The sequence below is a fragment of the Sander lucioperca genome, chromosome 1 (assembly GCF_008315115.2).
Source record: "Sander lucioperca isolate FBNREF2018 chromosome 1, SLUC_FBN_1.2, whole genome shotgun sequence".
NCBI lineage: Eukaryota > Metazoa > Chordata > Actinopteri > Perciformes > Percidae > Sander > Sander lucioperca.
Window position 1 is genome coordinate 36,931,879 of NC_050173.1, and position 23,253 is coordinate 36,955,131.

The following is a 23,253-nucleotide window of genomic DNA, read 5'->3' on the forward strand; positions in this document are numbered from 1 at the left end:
GTAGAAACCATAATTTTTTGGGCTGGACCCATATAAAGGACTACAAGTCAGGATATTAGCCTCTTGATCTGACTCTTTTGAAGTGCAATACTAAAACACTGGCATTTCGTTTTAAGTGCATAAAAGGAGATTGATGCATGTTTATGGTGTATTGTCAAGACATTATTTAATTTTCTCTATGCTATATATATATTACATATTACATGTGGAACAAATAAGATAGGACACAGTTGCTCAGTGGTAAGCACTATTGCCTTACCGCAAGAATGTCCTGGTTCAGAATCTGTCTGCCAACTGGAACCTTTCTGTGTGGAGTTAGCATGTTCTCCCCATGTTTGCATGGGTGTCCATATATGCAGGTTACATTAGCCAACAATTAGCCTCTAAGTGCATTAAAAAATATATTATCGGTCATACGTTTAAGTGGTGTCTATGATGTGTTTTCGTGCTATTCTAATTGATTTTTGTCAAACCATGTCATGTCATAACCAGTCCACTAGATGGTACTGTGTTAAAAAAAATAAAAACGTGATGGACTTCCCATATTATACATCCAGAATTCTTCCACGCAAATATGGGGAGGAACAAGGCATGCATCAAGCGTGTCCAATCAAAATTCTTCCTCTAAACTTTGGGAGCCAATGACAGCCAGAGTAACAGTGTCCATGTTGTTGTGCAGGGCGTGTTGTCTCTACTTAAACCGTTGATTTTGCAAGGATTACGCAGACGCATTTTCATACAACGGACGCTGCGCACCTCTGCATCAGGTAACCTTATTCAGGATTAACTCTGTTTGTTATCTCGTACATTCAAATAGGCACATAACCACTGTAATGTAATGCAAAAATCATCAATTTTAAGAAATAATTTTAGGTTTCAAAGGCTTATAGTTCGAAAACTCGTGTTTTCAACATTTTTGCCATAGACTTTCCATTACAGTTAGCTAGCTAACGTTACTGTTAAGGTAATGTTAATTCTGTTACTGGGATGTCTGTGTATAGTGCTGCATTTTTCTGCACGGAAGCTGTTAAAGTAGTTTGTGTGTGTAATGTGTTTGTTCATTGTGAGCAGAACATGTTGTTTCTTGTGACTGGATTACATAACTCCAGAGTTCCGCCCAGTACTGTCTTTTTTTTTTTTACATTGTTGGGGAAGCTACTTTGAAACCTTAGCTGCGAAGCTACCAATTACTTCACACCGGAAGAAGTTGAACTACATCCAAGCTACCCTATGGATACACCCATAGACTGTATAAAATAGGCGAACTCTAGTTTGGCTAACTGAAGAGAATTAAAACAAAAAAAGGTAGTTTTTTGTTTGTTTGCTTGTTTAGGGCGTCGCTGCTCCCGCTGGTGGAGGGTGGGTGGGCAGAGAATTAAAGTTTTATTATTATCCAATAAAAATATTTAAAATAAAGAAATGGTTCAAACTACTTTTGTAAAAAAGAAAATAGATCACATTTTACATGTCCTACAAAATATAAAACAAAGGTCACAATACCCCACTATTCATGGGAAAATGCAAGGAATTTCAGCTTTTCTTTGGTTTTGTATACAATGTCAGTCGGACTCCAGGTGGGCATATTGCACCCATGCAGCTATGTCTCTGAACATTTGTTAATACGTAGCAATAATTAAGATTTGTGACTAATTGACACCTAATATATGCAAGTATATCCAGGCAAGGGTTAAACTCAAGGGCAGCTGGACTTGGTTAAAGGTGCCCCGAAGTCCAGTTGCCATTGAGTTTAACCCTTCCCTGGATAACTATGACCTGGTTGACTGGGAACCTTCACAGAAGTTAGTTTTACAAATTTCAGATTCAAAACATTAAAAACTATAGCCATTTATTGTTCACAGGTGAGCTGACATTCCAGCTTCCCGGAATTCCCCCATGGCCTAAACCTGTCCTAAACTAAAGTGGCTGCCTGAGGAATGCATTGTCTGGGCATGCCTTGACGGCGGTCAGGATGAGGGGAAAAAAAGGGTGTGGGGATGGTTAAATGGGTTCAATTATAGTAGGGAAGCAATGGTAAAATATAGATTAAAAAATAAATCATCAATCAACATTATTTGTAGTTTCAGTAGTACCAGAGATGGTTTAGAACAGAGACGCCCCAACTCAGAGTATTTTCCTGTATCTGTGTCACATGGGTTTCTCCACTGCCACGCCTATTTAGGAGACTAGTGGCAGATCCTGAGTGTATATTTTTTTTTTTTTCCCCAATGGGAGAAGTGAACGTGAACAAAAGATTATGACCGATTCTTTCGCCCCATAGTCACCTAAGTAAATATAGGACCCATTTTTCACGAGCCACATATCTCCTGAATATTCTGACACTAAAATGGCATTTTTTCAGACCGACAAATCCGGAGAAAACTAACTTTGTTCAAGACCTATTTCCGTCTCAGGAACAAACTCATGAGATCTGGCGACACAGATAATGTTTGTGAATGCCCAAACAAATTTTTGTCTTTTAGTTGTGTAAATATCTAACGTTAACAAAAGAAAATGTTAATAAATTATACAAATAACTTCATCCATTCATACAACATTCACTACATTTTCAAATGTCCCACTTAGGATACAGGAAGTGTGTAGTTGTACTACCAGCAAAATGTAGTTATTTGTTAATTACATGGAGTTCATTACTCCCCAACACTGCGTTTATAAAAAAAAAAAAAAAAATGCTTTTTCATGTCTTTCTGAAAGTCGAAATCTTTGATTTAATTTTATTTTGCTCTCCCACTTTTCTCCATTAGAAATCTTCCAAAATGAGCAGCAAATGTCCAGTCACTAAGGAGGTGCAGCAGTTTAAAAAGGAAAGGCTAAATAGTACTGAAGTGGTAGAAAAAAACCCTCTCCCAACGACGCAAGGTAGGTGTTAAATCAATAAAATTCTATATCGTCCCCTCTTGATCCAGGTTTTTTCAGCTCCTTGTTCAGCATAGTTCTACTCCTCCCTGCCTATCATCATGAAAGGCAACTGCAAACATTGTAAACTGATTAATTGCCAGTACACACCCAACCCTGAGAGCTTGTCCTTGTTCTGCTTAATGCAGACTTTTTCAGAGAAAAACGGTATATTAAGAGGCTACGTGGAGCAAATGGAGCTTCATGCTATCCAGCAATGTGGGGTGAAAAAAGCAAATTAGTAGTCAGTCAGTCAGCTCCCTGCTGACTGACTACAGGCACCGTCAGTATTGGCATTGAAGCAGGTGGCACTGCTGGTGCTTGTCAGCTTTTTCTGAGTCTTTAACTGCGAGCTTTCCCGGTAGAGCTGTGTTGCATTGCGTAAGATGCTTTTGAGTTGCATTATGGGAAATGGAGGATCCAGTGTTTTTGAAGCTTGCCCCATAAGAACCCTCATACACGTACATTTAAGATATCTCTTTTAGCTTTTGATTTTGACATATTTATTTTAATGTAAATCTTTTTTTTTTGAGTTTCCAAACTTTGTAGAAGTGCAGTGCTAAATTGCTAGAATACCTCTTAAATATATGCACACCAGTCAGTACACACCTGATAATTCAGAGATGACACCGGACCATTGACTGGTAGTTCTGGCATCTCATTACTAACAAAACCAAAATTTATGAGTGGAACCATATGTTGCACCAGCTGCTGCATAGTCAAATCTTACCCACCATCTAGAATATTTGACACTGCTGCTTTAGATTATATATGTTCTGTGGTGTTTTTTAAATTCATTACTACATAATGTTATTGTTTAATCACAGTGCTATATCAGTTTTCTTTCTCGTCCTGACAACAATTTAGGACTAATCTTTGATCTCCAGACTCAGTTTTAGATTGATCACCTCATCTCTGTCTCTGTCTCTCTTGTAATCACACAGTAATTGAAGAAGAGAAGATAGCCATGGAAGAGGAAAGTACCTGAAAAATACCTGCCATGATTTCTTTCTTTCAGTCCTGCCCTTTTACCTTCTCTCCCTCCAATTAGAAATCATGTCCATCTCCGTCCCTGCCTCTTTTTTCAGTGCCTCTGTTTTTCTTGAATTTCTCTAAGACTGTGCCACAAGTAGAAACTTTGTAGAAAACATGGTTGTCTAGCTTTGTTCTTAAATCTTGGAAAAATGTTATGTCTTCAGCAAACTTTCCCACGCAGACACATTCCCCACAAAACTGAAGCATTTCATGTTCCAGCTTTGCTCTTTCTTCCCTGCGGATGGCTTGATTTGTACATATATGGGATTGTAATGCAAACATCATGAGTGATTAAAAAAATAATGATGGATCACATGTTCAAGCTTTTGCCTGCATTTTTTTTTTTTTTTTACTTTTTTTCTCATGCACTGTTAATAGTCCAAATTTGTGCTTTGACTCAATCATAATTTCTGCTCTTTCTCTCACTTTTTTCCATTAGAAAGCTGCCAAAGAGCCACTCAATAAGGAGTTGGAGACGTTTGACCCACAAGTGCTCAAAAAGACTGAAGTGCAAGAAAAAAACCCTCTTCCAACTGCTGATGGTAGGTGTTTAAGAGAAAAGAATTGTGCTCTCGACAAAAAGTCTATCATTCACTTTAATCTACGTAGGTTTCAGTTTTTCGTCAGTTCCTTGTTTCTACATAGTTCCACTCGGCCCTGCCTGTTATTAAGAAAGATAAGATAAGCCTTGACTGATCCCCAGAAGGGAAATTCAGGTGTTGCAGCAGCACAAAGGCAGAACTAGGTACAGATAAATACAGAAGTAAAAACAATGAAAAAAGTAGTTGTATATTTATACTTTCTATAACTATAATAATATAATAATAAAGGTAAAAATAGAAACTACACAAAAGTAATTAAAGACAGATTTACAATAAAGTGACAATAGTGTGGTTGAAAGCAGTGGGTCAAAAGGGCTAGTATATATGCAAACGGCATATTTACACCAGAGTTATATGTATGTATCATAACTAAAGAATCCCTACGCAAATTAGGACATTTCACACAAAGGTCTAAAAGGATAAAATTATGACATTTAATACCCAAAAAGGCCAAATGCCAGTAATTTATTGGTAGAGGCTGACATCATAATGTTCTGCCAAAACACTGGCTGACCTTGAGGGGGGGGGGGGTGTGTGTCTTTTGCTGCATGTCATTCCCTCTCTTCCCTTTCATGTCTTCAGCTGTCCTGTCAAATGGTTTAAAAAAAAAAAAAAAAAACATTTGCCAAATAATGCGTTTAATACTTTCTTTATTTTTTATTATTTCTTAAGTCTTCACTACATATATTGAGTCTGGACAGACATGGATGTGAACTGCAACTTCACAAAATCTGTGAATGTTGATTAATCTACGACTCGGTTATACATTGATCACCTCTGTCTCTCTTGTAATCACAGTAATTGAAGAAGAGAAGATAGCTTTGGAAGAGGTAGGTACCTGCCACGGTTTCTTTCACTCCTGCCCTGTTACCTGCTCTACCTTCAATTAGGACTCATGTCCATCATCTCTGCCTCTGTTTTCTCTGAATTTCTCTTAAAACTATGCCTCAAGAAGAAACTTTGTAGAAAACATGGTTGCCTGGCTTTGTTCTGGAATCTTCTGTAAAAATGTTATGTCCTCATCTAACCTTTTGTCCAATGCAGACACACTTTCCCCACAAAACAAACATTTTATTTTCCAGCTATGCTCTTACTTCACTGTGTTCACTTCTTTGGCCCTGATGTGCATTTTAGGTTTTCCTAATCTCTTTAATGACCTCGCATAAATGCAGATCACAGTTCAAGTACAGCATGTGTTCTTCCCTGTACGCACTATTGTGGAACTGAATATCTGTAAACAACGGTACAGTGTAACATGACACCACATTAGAGCTGTTCATTGTGAGCAGGTAGGCCTAGTTACATGTTGGCATGCATAACTCCAGAGTTCCGCCCAGTAACATTACTGTCTTTTTAAATTGAGGTGGGCCTGAATTTGCATACCTGTATGGGATTGTACTGCAGACATCTTGAGTGATGAAATGATAATTGTTCATGTGTTCATTCTTTCTCACACATTCAAAATCTGTTTTTGATTTTAATCATAATTCCTGCTCTTTCTCTCTTCCACGTTTCTCCATTAGAAAGCTGCCAAAGAGCCACTCAATGAGGAGTTGGTGCAGTTTAAGACGAGCAAGCTAAGGAAGTCTATCACGAAAGAAAGTAACCATCGTCCAACTGCTGCGGGTAGGTGTCAAAGAGAGCTCTCAGTAAAACTATCATCCTTGAGCCAGGTTTTTATTTTATTTTTTGTTTGTTTTAACATCTTCTAGACAACTGTTTACTTCAGAGTCCATTGCACATTTTTATACATGTAAAATTAATTTTAATAAATAACAAACAGGAACTGCTAAACTCAACCAAAACAAAAAAGATGGGGGTATGGTGTAGGGTATGAGAGGGGATTGGAATAGGGGAGAAGTACCTTACTGCAAATTTGGGGCTAGATTAAACTAATGTTGTTTTATAGATCTTTGCGGTAGAGCCTATTCCATTTGTGTATGTGATCTTTGATTGTAAAGATTATTTTTTTGTCCAATGTATTCTATTGTTGATAGCCATGAATTTAGTTTTGGTGAATTTATCCTTGTCACCCGCTTCATATGCAATAATATATAAAGATGCCTGTCAGCCGATTTTTATCTTTCCTAGTAAATTAATACCCAAGATGTTTTCTAATTTCTGAAAATACTTTTTAGCGTTTTCTCAACCACTTCCCAAAATGGTGTCAGTATTGGATATGTAAAGTTTGTGTGTGTATAGTTTGCTACTTGTTCCCTACATCCTCTCCAGCAACTACTCCCTGATAAGGGATAACATTTATTATGCTTATAAGGCTTAATAAAATATCTCTGGCTCACCTACCGAGCCAATCCCCTCCAAGTATCCAGTTTTTTCAGCTTCTTGTTTGGCATAGTTCAACTCCTCTTCTCTTTTTTTTTTTTTTTATAAAAGGCAACTGCAAACCTTGCATTACTAATTAACTGCAGGTACACCCAACTTCCTGAGATCTTATTCTGATGTCATCAGGGTTAGCGCGTAAGACTTAAAGACCACTTATCACAGAAAGCCTGTGTCACAAACTGGGACTGTGGGGTTTAAAAGACTTGGGCATTTATTTAAAAGATGCTATTGAGTTGTATTATTGGAAATGTAGGATCCAGTGTTTTTTAAGCTTGTCCCATACTAGACACAAGTGCCTCTAGCTTTGATTTTTCAGTTTTTATTTAAAAAAAAAAAAAAATTTTTAAATCTAATTTCCCAACTTTGTGGAAGTGCAGTGCTTAATTTGCTAATGTACCTATTTAATAATTGCCACTCCAGTCAGTACACACCTATAATATATCTTGTCTTACCCACCATCTAGAATATTTGACACTGCTGCTTTGGATTATAATTGTTTTGTGGTTTTTTTTGGGTTTTTTTTTTTTTTACTATTACAAAATGATAATGTTTAAATGCAGTGCTTAATCGGTTAGTTTTCTCATCTTCACAACAATTTAGGACCAGTCTTTGATTATAAATTCTCTCCCTCTCTCAGAAATTGAAGCAGAGAAGAAAGCCATGAAAGAGGGGAAGAAGTAAAAGGGGAAACACCTTTTCATGATTCTTCTTGCTGAGACCTGCTCTTCCTCCATTTAGGAATCCTGTCCAGCATATCTGCCTATTCCTGTGTTTTCATGTTTTATTAAATGGTGTTTGGGCTGATCCTATGGGTGAAAATTGTCTGTAATCCCATGTAAATTAAAGAAATGGGTATACTGCATTGTGCTTTTTCATGCTGTTTAGAAAGTACTGAATGGAGTAATAAAACAATGTGACAGGGTCCAAGGTGAAAAATCATAAATTCTTGTATTTATGGAAATCCATATTACATTGTTAACAATACAATAAGTATGCCTATTACCATTCAATGAACCTTTAGAGAATCAATATATTGTAAGGTTCCTTGTTACCATGCAGGAAATGTTCTAATAACATGATTTTGTTTCTTTTATAATAAAAATGGATCTCAAATGTTGAGTTATGTTTTTTTTCTCTTTTTTTAAGCATATTAGACTGATTTTATCAGGACAAAATAGTCTAATATAAGCTGGACAGTCTGCTCTCCAATCACAATGTATGATCACAATTTATTATTTCAAGTCTTATGCCAGAAATATGAAACTGCATCCCAACATAAAACTGAAAAAACATGAGAAAAAAGTATCATTTAAATACGTGTTAATGTAGTGTGTCATTTAATTAACGTACCGATTTCACGGTCACGCTAAGTCAGCATATTGTCTAATAGTACAAAATATTTATAGTAATGGACGCTCTTGTTACTTGATAATATTTGGCTGAGAAGAAAAGGGTCCTAAATCAAAGCCTGTTTCTATCCAAGTTTAATTTTTTAATAATAAAAATGCGATCCTTGTTTGTGAGCATGCTCAGCAGTATTGTGGAAGCTATAGCCTTGCAAGCTACCAATTACTTAGCAAAAAGTTCAATTACAGCAAAGCTACTCTAGGGAGAAATGTAGAGCTACTTAGAAAAAGTAGTTCAAACTACTAACATATAAAACAAAAAAGATCAAATTGACAATTTACATGTGATACGAAGTTGTAACAAAATATTAAACAAAAAAGTCACTCAATTAAGGTAATTCCTAAAAAAGTGCCCACTTGTTTACAAATCATACACAAACCAAAAATAACCCCTTATGCATGGGAAAGTGCAATGAATATCAGCTTTGGTTTTGCATACTGTCAATCAGGCTCTAATTTCTGCCTTCCAGAAGTGGTGGGCATATTGCACCAAGCAGGATTACTTAGTTAGCCAGGTAACTTCTAAAATAGCCTGCAGCTATGCAACTTCTCTAAACATTTGTTGATAAATAGCAATCATTTTATTCCTATGATAGCAATACTCAATACTTATGACTAATTGGCATTCAAGTTTAGTTTTAGAAATTCAGATTTAAAAACCTAATAAAAACTATTGCCATTTATTTTTCACAGGTAGACTCAGACCTAAACCTGTCCTGAACTGAAGTGGCTGCCTGAGGAATGCATTGCCTGGACATGCCTTGACAGCAGTCAGGATGAGAAAAGTGTGCAGGGCTGGTCAAAGGGGGCTTAATTACAGTCAAGAAGCATTGGTAGAATAAAAAAAAAATGCATTTTTCTTTTTTATTGCCCAAAATTGTTTGTAATTTCAGTAGTTACTACACACACAAAAATGTCAAAAAGGAATTACTACTTGAATCACTATGCAAATATAAATGCAGTTAAACTACCAGCAAGCTACTGCAAAATGTAGTTACTACTAGTTTATTTACTACTTCACTAGTTCACTACTCTCCGACACTGATATTCAGTTTGCCTTAGCGACACATGATATATTTGACTTCAGTTTCAAATGGTTGAATGAATCTTTTTACCCAGTTAAAGCCTCCTCCATCTAGAGACAGCAGGTCTAAGCCTGCTGATGAAAAGGGAGTGGATCAGCTGCAGGTGTTACACATTCCACATTGCCAACATGTGATATGGTTTATGTCAGAAAAGTGAGTTCTAACTTAGTTTCCATATAAAGAGGTGTCCCATTTAAAAGCATAAAACATATAACAAAATGTTCACATGAATCTTGTATCTTTGCAGTATGAACATGTTTTTGGAAGCCTGTTTTGAGGAAGGAGAAATGCATCACATAGATCATCAGGCTGAGTTTTTTTTCTCTTGTACTATATGTGGATTGCTTAAGATTGCACATCTTAAGCAATCCACACATAGTATGAGAGAGATAAAAGGAGTGGGCTGTGTTTTTCCACAAGAAGCCTGTTGAAACATGCTCATACAACAGCATGCAGGTACTTGAGACATACCTTATACCATCTAATTGTCTTTTGTTGGGATTTAGTTAGCAAAATGACAAAGACAATTTCCCTTCTGTTGTAAGAAAGCCTGTCAGGGCTCATGCTAAATTAATTATATCTTTTATGAATCTGCAAAAAAGTGATATGCATGTTGTTTTCTTTTCAATGATCTTTCAGGATCAGTCGTGTCTGTGCACTATGATGACAACAGACATTGCAGCACAGGAAGACAAAGAACATATGAGGAAACAACTAAATGATAAGAGGTAGACAAAATTATGATCATATTAAGTGTCCTTAAAAATCATTCTTAAGCATATACTGAAAAATCCAAACTTGTAAGTGATTTGTGATGTAACATTGTATTGTATTGCATTATCAGTCCCACCTGTGTTTTTATTGCCTGCTGTGTCCAATCCATGAGTTATCCCTTTGTCAACATTGTGACAAGTACATATGATTAGTGTCTCTCGATTATTGTACCTGTATAACAAGTTATACAGTTGTATATACATATATATTAACAAGTTATACAGGTACTAGTCATCACTACTTCCTAAATTCCCCTTGTCCAACAAAAATAGACATAAATAAACACTGTCAGTCTATGTCCACAGCATGATGACAAATTTAAGTAAACTACCATTGCAAAACGACCAATACATAAACTATAGTGTGCAATAACTTCATATCAATTTTTAACATTATTAACAGTTTTGCTGTATTGATTAGTCATTGCAGATATATATATATATATATATATATATATAGACTGTTAAGGGGTTTACTCATAGGTTTACTACGTTACAGTGGTGTGACACCATTATGTAAACAGCGACACCCAATGCCTACAATATAGATTACAAGAAGATGTTAGTGCAGTATCACATCTCCCCCATAAGGGGCGCCAAATAACAGAGAAACCCATGGATGTATTATATTCCCCCACAGTGGGAGGAGCGAGCGCTGCTGCAGGTCTGTTCACTGGGGCTAACTAAAGTCCATCAACAAGCTAGTTAGCAGTGAGCGATATGATGAACGCTATTGGTGATGCTCTAGTAGCAACAAGAAAACATGGACTAGTTAACTGAGATTTATTCCAGTGTCTTGACAATCACTATCTAGCTGAGGACCATTTCAGGTGGTTGTAATTTGCTGCTTTATTCATGCGGCCGCTGGTGTGCCGAGGAGTTTGAGCTCTGAGTGGCGGGCAAGCTCAGTCATCAGTTCGCTGGGACAACTGGGACAACACGGCTCACTCACCGGTAACGTTACGAATGTTTTGCTGTTAGCATGCTAGCCGAGCTAACATTAACTAGAGTCCTCTACTGCAATATGACTGCTACCGTTTCGCAGCTTAAAGTTAGATGTATTGGTGTACATCAGCCTTTTTGTAGGCTTGTACTTCTTGCAACGGTAATTCCAGTTGCCCAGTTAGCAACGTTACGAAGAGAAAAAAGTGATTGGCGTCGTGTAAATACTAGTAATTGTTAGCATAGACACCAGAGCTATTTCATGTGACTACAACCAAAAGCTTTGCATGTGATTGAAGTAGCTGAATATTTTCACTGCTAACATATTTATTTTGCTATAACGTTAGTTACCATGTGTTGAGTTGCTGTTGTGTAACGTTAGGCTACTGCTGGCAAGATAGTGCCCATTCTCTAACGTTTATGGTGTAGTAAGCAACATAACGTGAACTTGCTTGTAGTACTATAAAGCTTGAGCTAATGCGTTAATATGTAGACCTGCTGTCATGTAAATAATGTTGTTGCTCTTCCTCCCAATAGAGTAGGAGCATGGTGGTCCCGGACAGTGCCAGCGTGGTCCCCCAGGCCGAAAATGGCAGTCCCACTGGCCTCATGGAGAGCTCCAAGCCCGGGTGCAAAGAGGAAGAAGAGGGGGGTCAGGACCTGGCAGGGGTGGAGCTGGAGGAGGTCCGAAAGCTGCAGGAGCTTGTTCGTAGGTTGGAGGTCCAGAATGAGACCCTGCGCAACAGAGGGAGCAAGACTATCATCCACAAAGGAACCAGCAGCAACAGCAACCTCACAGCCGCTGGCAATATCAATGACAGGCTGCATTGTGAAGAGGTAACCAACTCCCACCTCAGATTGGAGCACAGTGGCAAGCTGGGCACCACAGACTTGGAGCTGTCACCCGCTCAGGACAGCAGCAGTGGTGAAGAGATGTCCCCTCTGCCTGTGGCCAACAGGCTTGAGGGAGAGGATGAAGAGGAGGAGGACCAGGGTCCATGTGGGAACTTTCTCACCTTGACCTGCAACAATGGAGCGGAACAGTGCCAGACGCCAGAGAGCCCCTCTCAGGAAAGTTATGATTCAGAGACACTTGCAGAGAGCGACTCAGGGGTGGACCAAACTGCACTGGATGAAGTGGATGTCCTAGATTTGGAGGATGAGTGTGCAGAAGTAGAGGATGAGGACAGTTGGTATGTTTTATTATCTGGTCTCTAGTTATGCTTTGATAGCCTCCCTTTATCCCACTTGTTTGGGTTATCCAAGATATATTTCTGTCATTGCTGGACAGATCAGTGTGCTGCATCTAAACATTTGCAGATGTGAGAGAGATAACAAGTTAATATCCATAATATGTAGCAGTGCATATGAGTTATCTTCAGGGGAAGTTGATTTCTGGCAACACAGGCCACAGCGATGCCGCATTTAGTTTCACAAGTTTGTATGTTACGTAACCTGTGTATAGGTAGAGTAGCCCCTTCAACCAGATGAGTCACTTGTGCCTTTTCATTTTAACCTCTGATTTTAAAGTGTGTTACTCCCCCACAGAAAGTGACTAAACACTACTGTAGCATTAGGTCATTTCATTTGGATTAAAAATGAGACATAATGCATTTTCCTCTCATCCACAGAAACAAGGAGTGCCCTTTGTTGTACTTTCAAACCTTTGCTTAAGTGTGGCAAACATGTTGACCACTAACTCAGAATATTTACTGTAATTAGGAGGAAATGATAAAGGTGTCTCTGACGTAGGTAAACAACAGGCATGACCTATCTGCGTCCTGTTTGACAGGTTCTAATGAACACAAAGCGTCTTTTTTTTGTTTTTAAACAAATGCTATAGGTACCAGAAGTGTTATGTCAAGCTGGTTCAAAAAAAGCTATTTCAGAAATTGTTGTAATGTTTTTTATAATGTTGTTTAATTATTATTGTTGAACCGGAACAGATCTACATACACTAAACCGTGTTACACAATGTAACAGAATATAATTACCCCAGAAGGACCAGTAATCGAAGGTTAATTACTAATAATCCATGTTAATTCTGGTTCAGTTCAGTCTTGACATGTTCGTTTATGCTGTGCATGTTGCGTTGCCTGAAATTGGTACCATATTGTGTTCCTGATGGTTACTTTATCAGCTTAACAGCCAGACCATTCACGACTTATTTTCAGTTTCACATCATTAGCCATACCATATGTGCTTTGTGAGGTTATCATAGCCAAAACATCCAGTAATCCCAACAGCGACATAATCTGATCTGCTCTGGGCTGGATGCTGCCGCAAGGCTAAACTGCTTTAGGTGGGATTGCACAGCATGTGATCTGAGGGGCCCCCTGTGACCCCTGACCAGACTGCAACACAGACAGAAACACTGGAGCTAAGAGAAGCTGCAGGTATCTCTTTGTTGTGGTTTTTTGATTCATAGTCTAAAATATGTACAAGAGAAAAAATAGATTGCCTGTGGCAAAGTATCCATACTCTAAATAATAGTTCCCAGTACTTTATTAGACTAGACAGGCAATGTTTCAACCTCACCAGGTCAAAATTGTCACATGAATGTCCATCTTGTTCTTAAATCATAATAATTTTCCCCTTGGACATTTTTTTACTTATGGGAAATGACTTCGTAAACATTTAAGTTAAGCAAAATTGTGTCTCTGGCCTATTAGATTCCTCACATAGGCCTAAACTTCAAACCTCCTAATTTACACTCCTCACACTAACACAGTCACACAGAATAAAGCTGAATTTGCAGTTGATTTTATTGTTTCGACTTAAGTTATCCAACCTGCCTCTGTGATGCTCCTGGCTGTGGTTGAACATAGATATGACACTGCTTGGTTTTATCATGAAAAGACGAACACCTGTTTTTTTTATAACAGCTATAAGATTACTACAGTACAGGGGTCATTTGAAATTATAGGATTACTGTAAAAGTATAGATATATACATATTAACGTCCTCCACAAATGCGGCTCTCCTTATTTCAGATATATTTTAATATTATTGTAGAGGTAGGTTGCACCAATTCTGCTCTGGTATATTTTTTGTTTAGCAGTTATGCTAATGCAACTGCATTTGCAGATGTGTGTCTTGTGTGAATGCCAACAACCAGGTGTTAACCGGTGACCAAAACTCTGGATGAAACACAATCAGAATGTGCGTCATTATTCCACATCAAACGCAAGGATTGTGTGTGGAAGAAATAGCTCCTGCAGCCCCCCCCCCACCCCCCCCCACCCCTCCAACACCAAGTCAAGTGTTGATTTCACATGGTGACATTGTGTGGCTGCATAAAAACCACCATGGCTGGTCATTTGTAGATGTGGTGTGTTTCTGGCAGTGGAGGTTAATGTACAGCCGTTTTCAACATAACACTACATTTGACATGTTGTGTTTTCACATGTGTCCATCTGGTTGTGGATGTAGTCTTGAGTGTGGACTGTCATTACAGGATGTGCTTGATTTGTTAGGCAGAGGTAGATGAGGCAAATGTGTGTCAGTCTCAGCAGTCATGTTTGAGAACCAGGTCGAGGAGGCTGTGATAAGGATGGTCAAAGATGCATTACTTAATTGCTCACTCGCTCACTGTTTGATCTGATTACATCACTCACTTTAAATGGTTGTTTGTTTGATGTATGGGATCGTTGCTGCTTCACGGTGTCCTATTCAGTGGTTGGGCACTTCATTCTGCCTGTGGTCCGTCACGCCTATAGCCTGACCTCGTCATAGGTTCTAGTCAAATTCAACCCAAGTGCTCTATGGTGACGTGATTGATTACGTTACTGTTGATCATCTGTCCATCATCGTATAAAGCCCGCCCTGACAATATGATTGGTCCGAACAGCTCTGGTTCGAGCATAGTTGCTCCACAACAGATCAAGTCCAGAACGAACTTCCCGACCTCAAATGTTGTGGGCGGGGCTAAGTTCGGCTGGCATCCAGGCTATCACGCCTATGTTGTACATTGTGAAAAACATTCTCACTGTGCATTGCATGCTCAATACTATTAAGTGCATACCTTACATGCCAGTAGTCCACACTAATCTCCAGCTTGTTTTTATTTAAATCTTTTGCTCAACATGACTGGCACCTTTTGACAAGCATGTTTAATAAAAAAGTAGATTAGGCTGTGTTTTTTGGCCCTGAGCTGCCTTTTCCCTACCTCAATTTCTCCATCTCTGTATTTACTCTCCCAATCCCCTTCTTGTCATTGCTACCATTTCCCTTGGTAATACTTTGTTTTCTTCTTGTCTGCCTCTTCTCTACAGGTTGTATGTGTCTCCAAAAAAGCAAGTAGGAGATCAAGGGCCAGACTCCCCATTGAAGTGGTGTCGGCAGGCTCTTGACCACCGCAGCCCAGAGACAGAAATAGCTTGTCGGACCCTGATCAGCCGTTTGGATCAGAGTATGTAAAACACGTAGATACATTTTATGCATTAAATTCTCTGAAATGTCTTAACAAAAGTATTTATTGATTTGCATTTTGATTCATTCACTACGTAAGCCCTAAGATTAGCAGTCTTTTAGGGCATCACATCTTTGTGCTGGTTGGCCTAAATCAAGATTAAGGCATCTAATTTAGCACTGAGAGACAGTTGTACCTCCCTCTGTGAATGGGCTGCTTTCTTATTTACTGCTCACCTCCATTGTGCATGTACAAGTTTGTGTCTGAACCAACGGGCCCCATATATTATTTACCCTGCTCGTGGCTCCTACTTCCTGCACACTGCAGAACCTGAACAACAGAGCTATTCACACCAGGGCTGAATGACTACATGAAGTCATGGGCTGGGTTGGATTACCTTCCCCCCTGGGTCAGCGCTCCTTTTTTTAAACGGCAGCACCAGGCCATGAAAGTGCCTGTTGGCATAGAGACTATCGTGTTAGCAGTAAAGGTGATTAAATGCTTTTTTTGTTTGTTTTTTGTTGTCTCAACTGAACCCTACAGTACGTATGCAAATATTGCAACGGTTTGTTCTCAAAGCTCTTGCATGAAACTATATACTCCTAATCCTGCTATTACACTGAACATCAAACTGTCTACATATTGTGTATTACTGTGGTTAAAGCAGAAACGCCGGAAAACCAGTCTGCATTTATCTATGAATCAATAAAAGTTTTTCTTACGGTATCTGTTGTACACAGCAGCTGTATACTGTATGAAAAGCGTCTCCTTAAGTTTAGTAAATCCCCACCACCATCTGAAGGCAGCAGGACATAAATATTAATACATTTGCAGCCTCTGATTGGAGATGTGTGTCACCAGAGAGCGCAGTGCCATTACACCATAGCCATGTGTTCACAGTGTTTACCTTCATTAAATCACATGCAAATGACACCAGGCTGTTACAAATAACCACATATCAGACTGCTCGTTTATAACTTGGTCTTCTGTCCGTTTATGCAGGAGACATTGAATTACTAAAGCTCATTAAGTCTGTGCCTCATAGCCTCCTTTCCAACTTAAAAAAAAAAAAAATGTTTTATGAAATAAACGCTGCTGTCACATTTTGATATGGTGTAATCATTTGCAACATAATACACAGTACATTGTTTTATATTATTTGTTTCTATTTTTAAAGTACCACCCACCATCTGCCTCTGGCTGCAGATCTGAGGTGCTTTGTTCACATTGTCGCTCTGCACTATCCTTTTGCACTTTGTGCTGCTACACCCATCAGAACCAAAATATCAGGTGCAGGTTGGGACACGCTTTCCACTTGGTGGTCTTAATATAATTTAGATTGATCCCAACCATACAGTTATATATGATACTCTTCATGTCTCTTTCTTCATATCATCCCTTTTAAAGTGGTTATATTCTTCTCTGAGAATATCTAATTTGTCCTCTCCTGTTCCCTGCAGCATCTCGATGGAGGAACATGTACAGCAGCCCATCAGCAGAGGCAGGCTCAGCAGGCTCAGGCCTGATCTCTCCTGGGTACCACAAATCAACTAACAAATCCCTACTAACCTGTGGCAGCTCAGGTATGGCATGACATTAACACACTGTGCTCCTCATTTTCTGCTCAACACAACAGTGGGATTGACGTCAGTTATTGTAAGGCTGTAGGTCATGTGTGTGCACTAATGAATCAACAATGTGTCCCCACTGGGATCTGAATGGAAATATTTAAAGACTATTGTAGCATTTCTGCATGCTGTGTGTCGCATATACTGCACAATATTAACCATTTTTCAAAACGTACAACACGTTATCTGGATTGATTTTCTTCTTCTACCAGGCAGCCATTGTCTACCATTCTTTTTATAATTTTATTACATTTAACAAAGAATTTAAACTTGTTTGAGAAAGGCAATCCATCACAGTGAACATTATGGAAGGTTTTATCTGTGTGGAAAGGCCAGATATCACAGACTAAATTGTTGTCTGTTGAACAGCAGTGAATTCAGGACTGCCTTGTAAAGAAAAAAATGAATACAGACGTCAGGGCAAATGCGTATTTGGTGGCTTCTTTGGTGGCATGACAAAGGTTGCTGTTAGTCAGCCAAGCTTTGAATTACATCACTGCACAACAACCACAGCCATACTATTCTCTGTGATTAATTGTCTATATCAAGCATGTTAGCTTCTCTTGAGTTGTATTGAAATGAATGGAAAACAGTGTGCACCTGGCAGACAGAAAAACACATCTGTGACACTGGTATATTTTGGAAGATGGTCAGTGATTATGTATGGTTTGTACTTCGGGGGTAAAAACACAAGTTATTACACGATTATTACAGTTACTTTGCACATTTGTTTTTCCTCACATTGTCTCACTGTACCTGGCACTTCACTGTGCAGAGACCAACAATGCCGATGTTGTTATGAATACCCTGTAAATAACAAATCTTTGCATGAATTTGAAAATGCTTGGCTTGTGGGTGGTGGCCCTATCTAATCCCAAACTTTTTACATAACCAAATGGCCCTGGATGATGTTGTCATTTCCCATTTGTCTCAGTCTAAGAGTTAGGCCTGTGTCAGACAGACACGCCTGGCAGGGGAACGTTGCATACAGCTTCATCGGCAGATGGTCCTTTCTAGACTAATGCTGCTGGACAAGTGAAGTCAGGGTGGAGAGACGTGTTAATTTAAAACAAACCAAATGTGATTGTCGAACAAAGGTTTGTCTACATTCACACCTTAAATTCTTGAATGTTGTCCAGGTTAGTCTGGTGAAAATTAAATCTAAAGTTGTCCTGATACAGGCAGCACTGCGTGTGTGTGTGTGTGTGTGTTAGCCGAGGTGGGGTGAGTTATACCTCACACTCCTCCAGTTGATTGTGACTGATTGAGCTGCTTTTCTCCAATATTTCCCAACTACTAAAAAAAAATGTTGATGATGTGCTACTCTGCTTGATTACCTTAAGTAATACAATTGTATGAACCTGATCAATCAATCCTGGGCATCTACTGAGCAGAGTCTGACAGATCCCGTTGGCATCAAATCTTTTGTGATCAAGTCAGTTACCACATAGGTGATGGTCTAACATTTGTCATATTTGGGATATTGGCCCGATACCATTTTTTGCTTCCCGATACCGATTCTGATACCTGAACTTGCGTGTCGGCCGATACCGAGTACCGATCCGATACCAGTGTGTCATATATTTTATTATGTTTTAACAACTGGATACTACTATCCCTATATGGATGTGATATTATTTCTATCTTTGTTGTCGGCCTGGCTCAGGTTAAACTCTTTGTGAAACATGAACAAACACAAACAATGAATGCCACAGAACTTTCTTTTATTACCCAGTTTGACAGTCAGTTATAACAGAAAAAAGAACATAAATAAACTACTTTAACGTAGATTTTCTTTAGGGCTTTATTACGTGGTATCGGATCGGTGCATAAACTCCAGTACTTCCTGATACCGATACCAGCGTTTTGGGCAGTATCGGAGCCGGTACCGATAATGGTATCGGAACATCTCTATTTGGGACCCATTAACCAAGACAGTACCTTAGTTAGGCCTCATATCAACGTCCTTTTTCTGTTAGGCAATCTTGGTTTGAAAGCTAGTTATCATCCGGTGATATAATTTTTCTGTGGCACTGCTGGGCGTTTTAACCTGGCACCATTGTTATGCACAATGGAGGCAAAACCGGTCACTGTTTATTCTTCGGCAATATCCATACAAAAGGTTTATTTTTGAAAATGGCAAATTGAAATATGTACTATTGTCTGAAGTGTTTTGAATGATTATGAAGGTGCAGTGCCATTGTTCCCTCCAATCTGGTGAGCCCTGTAGCCATTATAATGCAGTTCCTGATCATTTCCTTTTTTTTTCTAATTTCTTCCCCTGGCTGTTATTTCAGTACCGGCTTTTATTTGAGAATTTATGGTAATTCTCCCCAACAGAAGTAGAAATAAGTATGATTAATATTGTAACCTTTTATGTGTAAGATGCAGTTTGTTGTAACTGGTATCCCACTGTGTTTTTACAGGTGTCACAACCATGCACTCAGCCCTGAGCTCGCAGTCCTCCATAGACAGTGAGCTCAGCACATCAGATGACTCCATCTCTATGGGCTATAAGCTGCAGGATCTCACTGATGTACAGATCATGGCTCGCCTACAGGAAGAGAGTGAGTAGAGGAGTTGTGCACATGATGTTCTGGACATCACGTCATTTGTGTTTCCACATTCTAAAGAGTAGACTACCGTTTATGTCAACTGATGAAGAAAAGGGCTAGCACAGTTAACCTTATTGCAAACATTTTCTTATACCTCTGTAGATCAAATAGATGGTTTGACTCTTTTGAAGCTTTTATATGAACATGTGTGCATGCAAGTGTATTTGCATGGCTCCCTGTTAATGCAGTTTCTTTTTTAACTTTATATTTTTGGTGTTAGGTCTGAGGCAGGATTATGCTTCCAGCTCAGCATCCGCATCACGCCGCAGCTCCACCGCCTCTCTGCAGTCCCTGCGCCGGGGTGGCACCTACAGCGATCAGGAATTTGACAGTTACAGCCTGGAGGACGAAGAGGATGAGTTCTGCTCCATACCCCAGCGACGGCATCGCTTCACGCCCTCGCCCTTAGGCTCACCCCGGTGCCTGTCTCCCTCCACCTCCAACCACGGTCAGGAATACATCAGTCGGCTTGGGGCCCCACGCACAAGAACACCCAGACGATCCCTCCAGGGCCCCAGTGCAGAGCTACTTAAATTTGCCAAGAGCGAGGGTAGGCTATAACTAGTAATAATTCAGCGTGACCATCACAGAGATTCTTGTTGTACCAAAGCTGTGATGATACACATACTGTTGCTAAATGTGTTATGTATGTGTGGTTCCAGAAGAGTTGAGGCACAGCATGCCAAATCTGGCCCCCCGCACCAGCCTACGTTCCCTGGAAGCAGTCAGAAACAGCCGCAGCATGGAGGCTAACCTCCAGAGCTCAGGCAACCGCATGTCCCACCTGACTCACACCCCCTCCTCAGGTAACCCTACCCTCTTCACCTGGTCCGCACCACTTCTCCTCTAATATAATGGCTCCTACATTTGCCTTGCATATAGCCCTTTAAGGTGTCACTTTTATCCTACCACCTTACCTCCTCGAACCTCTGCATGACCACTGGTGAGGTTTTTATCGATATTCAGGAAGATTCTTCTCTCTGTCCCCTGTGGAATATTTGACCACTACTAGTGCTGTGGAGTAGTGGGTCCCCATTTTGCTGATATCTTACGCGCACATGGGTGACACGGCAATGGTTTCACATTATTTCACTGATCTTCAGATGGCAAGTAATGTGCCAAGAAAAGAATGTGAAGAAGAAGTCTGCTAGCAAACAGACAGATGCAATGCCAGTTTCAAAACTTTCAAAGAAATTGGCTTTGCAAGTGTTTTATGAGTAAGACATTTTATTTTAACATGCAACCAGTTTTGATGAGTAACAGAATTTTGTTTGTTTACAAGAAAACTCAAAAATATAATAAATGTACAGAAGGAACAAAAACAAAATAATAATTATAAAATAAGTGCTCTAAAGGCTACTATCAAAACAAAACTGTAATTATACCAACAGACGGTATGTGCACTTACCACTTTTCCACAAACAAATCTTATCCAGTTACAGACAAAATACATTTATGATAGCAACATTATTAAATATATATACAAACACAAAATCACAAACTTGCTCAACACATGTTTTTCACATGTAAATAAATTCATAAACATTAAGTAATGTTGAAAAAATGCAACTTGTGTTTGTCTTTGAAGGACACTGACACACGTCTGATATATCAAAACGGATGAATCGATCTAACCTCGACAGTCTAATCCTAACAAGTCAAGTCATTATATATAACAAACTCATTCTACATATGGGCCACAGCCACTTATAGGAGCCCTATTCCTTCCCTGATCACTCATCTTCCCCGACATACTTCATGTAATGTACATGTAACTCTTCATTCACTCACCTGCTACATGATTAGTCTACTACTTTGCTCCAAACTTAACCCTGATAATCCAGTACTGCTCCTCCCAGGCTTTCCTACAACTCTTACATGACAGAAATGCAAACAGCATAATTATACTTTGTATATATTAACAATACGTATTTGATTTCCTAATTTGTCTAGAAAGAAATAGCTGGTTGAGATTCCGTTATACCACTGTGCCTTTCTTCCACTCAAGGTATGGCTAGTAGTCGGCTGCGTAGCAGTGGCCAGTCACCTCTCTCCCTGCGGACTCCTGTTAAAGCTGTCACTCCTGTGGGCTCCATGGAAGCTGGTCGTCAGCCTTCCAGAGGTCTGCCCATTGTTCAAGCACCTCCTGCAGGAGGGGGCCGGAGGGTCCCGTCTCTAGGCTCTGCCAATAGTGGATCTTACATACCCGGGAGAGCCTCAACTGGGGCCGGGAGGGCTGTTGTGGGCCGAGGACAGGCATCTACCAGGAGTAAACTTTCACAGCCCCCCAGGAGGTAAGTGCTTAAATGAAAAGCTATTCAGGATTGTGAAAAAGTGGGGAACATATCCTTTTAATAATGGAAAATTTGTTTTAATGCCATTCAGATCCTCACAGTGTTATACTCGGGCTCTTGTGTGAATGAAGACTAACTTTCTATTTTATTTACAGGTCTTTGGGCATGACTAAAATGTCAGATGAATCCTGGAAAGATGGCTGTTACTAAGTCTGGCCGGTGATGAAGGATGTTCACTGCTGCAACCCTCACCTGAAATCCTCCTGTCACAGCCACTGTGTCCACAAATGTGTCATACAACCTTTCGGTCCCCCATTTCAGACTAGCGAGCTGGGCTGCACTGGATTCGTAGTCAAGAGACTCAAGACTCGTTTCTTTCCCTCGCATGAAACATTGTCAACCCACACAGAAAGACTGTAGGCAGACAAGAAGGCACACGTGCACACTCCACTTGTGATATGGACCAACTCAGAGCTTCCAGAAGATTTGTTTGTCAATTTTACAACATTTTCTATGGTAATTGTGAGAAACTGCTGGAATATTAAGAGTTGTATAACCGTCTGTTCTGTTGATGTAATTGATATGAAGACAATTTAAATGAAGATATTGGTGGTTTGTCCATTTTCTGTGTGAATTCTTACTAGATGAAGGTGCTGAGTGTTGCATGCTTGGTTTTTGTTTTTTTCCTTATCGTGTAACTGCAGTATGACAAATCTTCCATGTGTTGCACAACGATCTGTGTGAATTTATGAATGTTTGATTGGTTCATGGTGAAATTATCTTTAGATTTGTGTTGTATTTGTGTTTTGCTCTTTGCTTACACAGCAATGCAACTCCTGTAAACCACACTGCCCTTATAAATAATACAAAAATGGAAATCTATGGTTTGAGCCAAGGTGCATTTCAGCTGCAACATTCTTAATTCCAGAAGAATCTTGAGTCATTACAGGTACTGTCATGTTACTGCATTTTTACTGCATATCTGTATAGGTGGTTAGGGTTATGTATGGGGAACGTGCTTTTGGATACCACTGTAATGAAGAACATGTTTATGCACGAAGGCCTTGTGCCTAGATAGCTATGCACCCTCATGCAGAGTGCCTCTGACAATTAGGAGCTGTAATGAAAATAAAAATAAGTCGACCCTGAAACTATAACTGCAGCATTTGTGTTTATTTTGTTTTTATTATAAGCCATGCATGCCAA

At 39.4% G+C, this 23,253-nt stretch overlaps 2 protein-coding genes across 3 annotated transcripts; both read left to right on the top strand.

Moving 5' to 3' along the window:
• Positions 1–518: 518 nt before the first annotated feature.
• Positions 519–8,012, top strand: tmsb1 (thymosin beta 1). Its single transcript, XM_031319402.2, has 7 exons — positions 519–767; positions 2,763–2,877; positions 3,858–3,889; positions 4,388–4,490; positions 5,349–5,380; positions 6,074–6,176; positions 7,531–8,012. The coding sequence occupies exons 2-7, from the start codon at positions 2,775–2,777 to the stop codon at positions 7,572–7,574; spliced, it is 417 nt and encodes a 138-aa protein (XP_031175262.1). The 5' UTR covers positions 519–767; positions 2,763–2,774; the 3' UTR covers positions 7,575–8,012.
• Positions 8,013–10,782: 2,770 nt separating this feature from the next.
• Positions 10,783–23,204, top strand: zgc:66447 (SLAIN motif-containing protein-like). 2 transcript variants are annotated; one of them, XM_031319396.1, is made up of 9 exons: positions 10,785–11,111; positions 11,637–12,292; positions 15,374–15,510; positions 16,971–17,093; positions 19,565–19,705; positions 19,974–20,303; positions 20,416–20,559; positions 21,762–22,047; positions 22,203–23,204. In XM_031319396.1, exons 2-9 carry the CDS (start codon positions 11,646–11,648, stop codon positions 22,255–22,257), a joined length of 1,863 nt encoding a protein of 620 aa, XP_031175256.1. In that variant the 5' UTR covers positions 10,785–11,111; positions 11,637–11,645; the 3' UTR covers positions 22,258–23,204. The 2 variants fall into 2 exon arrangements, with proteins under 2 accessions (XP_035859423.1, XP_031175256.1); XM_036003530.1 differs by lacking the exon at positions 20,416–20,559 and having other exon boundaries at positions 10,783–11,111.
• Positions 23,205–23,253: the final 49 nt, after the last annotated feature.

Coding starts and splice junctions, on each gene's coding strand:
- tmsb1 (XM_031319402.2), top strand. CDS start 2,775: ATGAGCAGCAAATGTCCAGTCACTAAGGAGGTGCAGCAGTTTAAAAAG. Junction 5,381..6,073: donor AGAAGATAGCTTTGGAAGAG/GTAGGTACCTGC, acceptor TTTCTCCATTAG/AAAGCTGCCAAAGAGCCACT. Junction 6,177..7,530: donor CCATCGTCCAACTGCTGCGG/GTAGGTGTCAAA, acceptor TCCCTCTCTCAG/AAATTGAAGCAGAGAAGAAA.
- zgc:66447 (XM_031319396.1), top strand. CDS start 11,646: ATGGTGGTCCCGGACAGTGCCAGCGTGGTCCCCCAGGCCGAAAATGGC. Junction 20,304..20,415: donor TAAATTTGCCAAGAGCGAGG/GTAGGCTATAAC, acceptor GTGTGGTTCCAG/AAGAGTTGAGGCACAGCATG. Junction 22,048..22,202: donor CTTTCACAGCCCCCCAGGAG/GTAAGTGCTTAA, acceptor TTTTATTTACAG/GTCTTTGGGCATGACTAAAA.